The 6,476-nt window shown below is 40.1% G+C and overlaps 1 protein-coding gene across 2 annotated transcripts in view; it reads left to right on the plus strand.

Moving 5' to 3' along the window:
- Positions 1 to 6,221, plus strand: part of PPP1R42 (protein phosphatase 1 regulatory subunit 42) — a 57,025-nt gene extending 50,804 nt beyond the window's left edge. For both annotated transcript variants that reach the window (XM_014522328.2, XM_025210246.1), the window contains exon 9: positions 5,993 to 6,221. In XM_014522328.2, coding sequence (XP_014377814.1) covers positions 5,993 to 6,077 — 85 coding nt within the window. In that variant the 3' untranslated portion in view covers positions 6,078 to 6,221. The remainder of the gene's footprint in view (positions 1 to 5,992) is intronic.
- The last annotated feature ends 255 nt before the right edge of the window (positions 6,222 to 6,476 follow it).

A 6,476-nucleotide genomic window follows, 5' to 3' on the forward strand; every position in this document is an offset into this window, starting at 1 on the left:
GACTGGAATAACCATTAAAAAATGGGTACTAAAAATTGTCTCCCAGGACTAGTCTATTCAGTGCTAGTCCTGACCAACTCATCACCTTTTCACATCCCTCTGGAGACCCAACTAAAGAGGGTGACCTCATAGTTTCATTAAGGAGCCCTCAAGGAGATACATTTGGAATTTCAGAGAAATAGTTTCCACTCTCAGTGATTCTTTATTCTAAAGCAAAAAAACCTGAAAAGACAGAATATGGATGAGGTTTCAGATTTAGGAAGATTGTTTCACCTCCAGCATCTCTTCCTTATAGGTTCAAGATTGGTTTGTGGCTTCCAACTTCCATATACATATTTCCATATTGTGATCATCTCTGACGCACAGAAAATACCCATGATTGACACGAGGGTGCACTCATCAGTGCATGATACTACCATTCAATATGTCCACAGTGGTGAAAATCTTCACAAAATGCCTACTTGTGGTGGCTACATATTTAAGGAGAGGAAGTAGTTACTTTTATCCATATTAGGACAAGTAGATGATAAAAGTCAGGTCACATCAAGACTTTTTTTTATCCCTGAACTTCATCTACAACCTGTTAAAAGAATTAATCCTAATAGTAAACTACAACAACTGCATCATGCAGTTTATCACAGATAAGAGAATTCTTAGGACTCCACATCAGCAAAAGACATACCTTCCAGATGAGAGATTTCAGTCTATCCAGACAGTTCTCTTCAACATCAAGCTAATTGCATAAACTTCAGATGTTGCAACAACCACAACATTTATCTCAAAATATTAGGCCACGTGTCAGCTTTCACTGAGGTGACGCTGTCAGCCAGATCTCACCTACATTCATACCGGGGCTGGCTGGCAATGTTTCATACTTACCTATGAAATATCAAACAGATATGCTTATCTTAGTCATACCTCTAAACCTGCCACTGCTAACATGGCAGAATGCTCAAACTACTCATGAAGGTGCAGCCTGTGGAGATGCAAATCCTCTTATAAACATATTTTAATAATCACCTGAACAAACTTCAGGTACACAGAATGTTCTCCTAAATTAAGATGCTTCTACATATAAACATCCAGAACTCCAAGGTGTCAGATAAGTCTGCAAGAACAACTCTCATGATTTTATTGCAACTCTAGTGCGTTTGGACTATGTCGTTTTACTTCTCCTATGAAACCCGGATGATAGGTTGCTAATTTCCAAATTTTCCTTATTCAGTAATGATTGTAATTTCTACATCCCTTACTTTCGGTAGAAGTGAGGCCAGCCTTAATAAAGGATTTGACCCCTGCCACTGTTTTGAGATTGAAATTTGGAGAGGTGAAATGAATGCCTTTCAATTGACAAAGGTCTTGGTGAAACATTGTTGGATACAGGGACTGTAAGGAATAGCAACTGTGAAAGATGTACGTGAAGAATAAGGGAGGAAAAAATGGATTTAAAGATAGGGCTGTAGGGATCAGGTGGGAATCCAATGGGATGCAGAGAATAATACGGAAGCTGGGACATGGAAGGAACTGGTTTGTAGCTCTCCCATCTTGAGGATCTGCAATTGGAAGGGGGAACCCCTGAAAAGTTCAGGAAAAAGGCACATTTGTGCATGTGTATTCAAGGCTGGATTTTGAACCTTTTAAATCTCACATACTTCGGGGAGAAGTTGGATTATTTTTTTTCTCCTAATACTGTTTGAAAACTAGAAGAAAATAAAAAGCTTCTCAAACTTACTATTTTGGACTATCTAATGATTTTTAATCTGTCGTAGGATATTTGGGTGTGTGAAATTGTCAACAATATATTACCAACAGTGACATGCACAGTTGGACAGCTAATAACACCTTACATCTGAGATTGTTCTGCCCAACTAAAGTCAACTTTATTTCTAGTATAATATATAGAATGTTCATACTGCAACTGGATGGATAGGACTAGATTATTGGCCAGTTAACCGACTGAGACCCTACTAAATTTAGTTCTTCATTAAGTGATTTATTAAATGATTTTGAGACTGTTTATAGACAACTTAAATGGATTTTACTAGCATTGCACAAATTTAGCAATACAGCAGAAAGAAAGTTGTATGAGAAAGTACATAAAATAAGTTTCTTACCAAGCTTATTTCCTAATTTTCTTTTGGGGTTATAAAGTCTAGCTACAATGCATTAGAAACCTGTTTTTTTCTCTTCCCTGGGGTTTAACTGAGGGTTTAACTTTTATAAAGGAAGTGTAGCTAGGCAAAAGGCTGCAAATTTTAAGAAACTTCATGGTTTAATTGACCTCTGAATACCAGTGCAAAGCAGTTTCTCAGTAGTCCTTGGAAACTATTAATAACATAAGATATGACATTCTGAGAAATATTTGGTTCTTAAGGGAATCTGCCTTCTCTTTGCTATGTACCCAGTTTACCATTAACTAGGGCTTCCTTACTTGAATGCTGTCTACTAGCTCAGTGTTCTGTAAGGGCACTGACAGAAGTGGTATTTGTAGCATGATTGGCCCCCTGAAAGCACTCGACAGCCGTGCCATGACAGAAGTGCATGGCTGCAGAGCTCTTTAAAAGTGCCAGATAGTGCAACAGATTAACCCTTATTTAATAAGGGTTCAGATGAAGGCACTCCAAAGCAGAGCATCTTCATTAACTTCTGTTTGTCCCTGCGCTTGAGCAGGGCTGGGCTGCATCAGCCAAGCTCCACCCTGTGCTGTCTTCAAGATGGGAAGGAGGAGAAAGCCTGGGAGGGAGCCCCGGTCTAGGGTTCACCCAGCCTGTGCTTGAGGGGCAGTGGGTGGCTTGGAGTCCCCCCTCCCCCCTCCTCCAAGGTGTATGTGGGGGGGTCCAATCCACCTGTCCCTTCCCCCACAAACGCAGGCTGGGCAAATCCCAGAGTGGAGCTCCCTTCTCACCCCTGCCCTCAATTCACCCAGCACAGACTGCCACCAGTGAGTAGAATCAGCAACAGTCATTGGTGGAGAGTCAGTGGCAAGGGGAATTGGTTGCCACTGGATTGCACTGTTACTGATTCTGCTTGGCAGCAATGGAAGAAGCCTGCAACAGCTGAAGCAGGGGGGTGTACAGGAAGAACCAGCAGCCATGATTCACATGCCCCCTCCCAAAACCTTTTGTGCCCTTCCCACAGGGGTGTGTTCCACACTTTGGGAAGTGGTGTATTAGATCATTAACTTGTTTCCTCCACTCTCTAACACATATAACACATTTCACACTAACAAGTTTTGGAATTCATTAGTGCTTTAAATTTGGAGCCTCTCTATTTTACAAAGAAAAGAACGAAGACTTGGAAATAGTCAAAAGGCCTTAGCACAGGGCTCAGCAACCGATGATGTTGTTTCCAACTTGTGGAGCTTGGGGGTTTCAATGGTGTTTCTACCGTGGGCCACTTCTCGCAGGCAGTAGGAGAAACAGCACTGTGGAGAGGAGTAGCGACATCCTGCAGTTCCAGCTCTAGTGGCACAGCCGGGTTTGGAAGTGGCCTGCACTCACAAGCTAAGCCCCATTAAAGTAGCCAGCCCCTTGCTGCAAAATGTTGCTGACCCCTACCTTAATATAATTGTGCAGTTACAATAACTGTACCTAGTGTGTGCAGTTTTCATTCTCTATAAACATGTATTGATAGATGGTGTTGAAGAAAAAAGCTTCCCTGCCAGATCCAAAGTCATTTTCCAGACAGCCTGAATGCTGACTTGTTAAGTGCCATTGGCAGAGTCTAAGGAATCCTATTACAGAGCAGGAGGTCAAACACAGAAAATCATTGCCCAGAGTAGAAAAGATTGGCAGCCCAGCGCAACCTCAGTTAGATGAGGGCTCGTATTGCCTAGATTCTTGATTACATCCTGCAAGAATAGCTTGATAGGCTCTTATCTATTTCATTCCTACCTTGCAGTGATTTTGCTATGCCACCCAGTTTTCCAGCCAGGTTCAGCTTTTCCCCACCATGCTCCCAAATTTAGGGTTGGGGTATGAGAGTCACTGTTTATTTAGTGGCAACTAGATTTCCTTAGTTTTATATGGGACACTGCTTGCTAGGCATATGGAATAGACGAATATATAAAGATAAAAAAGTCTTATTGTTTACCTTAAGATGGTTTTGTCTGGGTGGATCATGTGGCCTGCCTTCTACCCCTGTTTTTTAAGTTTCTTTAAGCTAATTCTGAGTTAGCAAAAGAATGAAAAATAGTTGCAGCTGCTCTGTCCTTGATGCTCTTAACTGGTTACATAAAGAGAATCAGGACACAGGCACAAGTAACTGGACACTGCTATTCAGAGATTACATAGTGTAGTACTGCAGTCTAGCCACTGATTCCCCAGTCTTTCCATGTGCATGGAGTTATTCCATCCCAAGTGCAGGACTTTGCACTTGTCCTTATTGAATTTCCTCTGGTTGGTTATGAACTACTGCTTCAGTCTATCCAACTCATTCTGGACCCTAGGCCTACCTGCCAGAGTGTCTATAACTCCACCCAAGTTGGTGTCATCAGCAAATTTGCTAAGCATACGCTCAATCCCGTTGTCCAAATCATTAATGAAGATTGCAAACAATAATGGACCCAGGACAGACCTCTGGGGAACCCTGGTTGATACCTTCTCCGAACTGGACATTGAGCCATTGAAAACCAGTTGTTAAGAATGATGATCCAACCAGTTATGTATCTACCTTACTGTACTTTCACCCAGTCTGTCTTTTCTTAGCTTGTTAATGAGAATGTTGGACACAATGTCAAAAGCCTTACTAAAAAGTCACAAGTATGTCTGTTTGCACACGTGCAAACATGTACATTTCAGTTCTCAGTTTTTTACATAAAATGCTGGATTTAGATCAATAATAACTTCTCAGTCATTCATTTATTTTTTTCTAAATGCTACATTAAACAACAATACTTTCTTGCATATAACATATCCCTTGTTTTTCAAAGGCAGAAAAGGAAAAAAGACCTTTCCTTGTAGCAAGTGGGCATATCTACATGTGTAATTACTGCAAAGCAATAAACCCCAGAGTTTACTGCTCCAGCCTAGCTCAACATGCTGTGGAGGGGCTGTCTAGAATGTGAGGGTGCTCCAGTGCAGGGCTAGCCAGCAGGCAGCCCCCATACTGAAGCAGCCTTGTGCCCCACCCAGCTGTATCAGTGTCTACGCATGTACTGCTACAGAGTAAAAAACTGTACTCCTGCCTAATAGCCTTGCATGTGTAGATGGAAGACACCTATTGCAGAACTAATTAGTCTACAGTAAATGTCTGGTGTAGACATGCCCAGTAACTAAGTAGCAGAAGCTAAGGAGTCAAGCCTACTTATTGTTCTGCTCCCCACTGTTCCCTGTGAACCAAGTGAAGATTTTACTTTCACTTTTGCCTGGTAACTAGTGGAAACTGTTCTTAAGCTATTTCTCATATACAATACAAACTGCAATTTCCAGCAGCTGTTTTTTGGCAGAAAGTGTTTGTTGTTTGGGGGGGGGTGTTGCATACAACGGTATACCTTGAAGCCGTTTTTAATATGTTACCATATCTTAGTTATATACAAAGATAAAAAACAGTGCATAGAACTAATACAGTTCTAAAAGCCACACCATTCCTATGCCACAGAGGAAAAAATAAACATATCCAGGAGTATAGAATTAAAATTATAAATGTGGTCCAAGTTATTAGAGTGCATAATTGGTTCTTCACATACATGAGCTGTATGTTGTAAGGACGGTAATTGTTAGTTAAAAGTGGACCGAATAAAATAAGGATGTTCTAAAGACTTATTTCTTGACTTTTGTACAGCTTACCATTGTGAGGTGTACAGACTAGCAAGTTTAACTTAAAGAACATTTCAGGGGGATCAGTTTATTTACATGTGGGTATACTTAGAGTAAAAAGAGTGAATATTAAATGCTGTGACTGGAGTGAATATTAAATGCTGTGGCTGCTGTTTCATTTTACTTTATTAGGAAAAGAATGATTGCTTAACAATGTGTTTTTATTTTATTAACAGGCACCTGATCTTGAAGGATTCTCAAAGTTCACAGCCGAAAACAGATATATTTAAGCCTCATCTTCTCCATCAAATACCTCTGTAACCAGAAATTACAAAGATGATTGTGATACATCATAGCTGTGAAATAAATGATCCATGTAATATTTAAATAGTTTAATTCAGAAAACACTAAATGATATTTTCTACAAGATCTTCTTGGAATGTTAATTTACTAGATTATCACACCAGTCATCCAGTTAAATGTGGATGTATTGTAACAACTTCAGAAATAAAGGTTTTGAATTTGGTGGTTCATTTTCATGTGTATGAGAAAAATGCGTTATCTATCAATGATGGAGATTTTCTGTCCCTTTAAAATCTGAAAAATGCTAGATATTTTGAAAACAAATTTCCAGGGACAGTCTTGTCTATTATCAACCTATTTTTAATTTATTTTTTCGGTGGGGGGAAGTCTAATGAGAGGGTTGAAATGGGGAGTGGA

This window comes from Alligator sinensis, unplaced genomic scaffold (genome assembly GCF_000455745.1).
Source record: "Alligator sinensis unplaced genomic scaffold, ASM45574v1 scaffold1102_1, whole genome shotgun sequence".
NCBI classification, from domain to species: domain Eukaryota; kingdom Metazoa; phylum Chordata; order Crocodylia; family Alligatoridae; genus Alligator; species Alligator sinensis.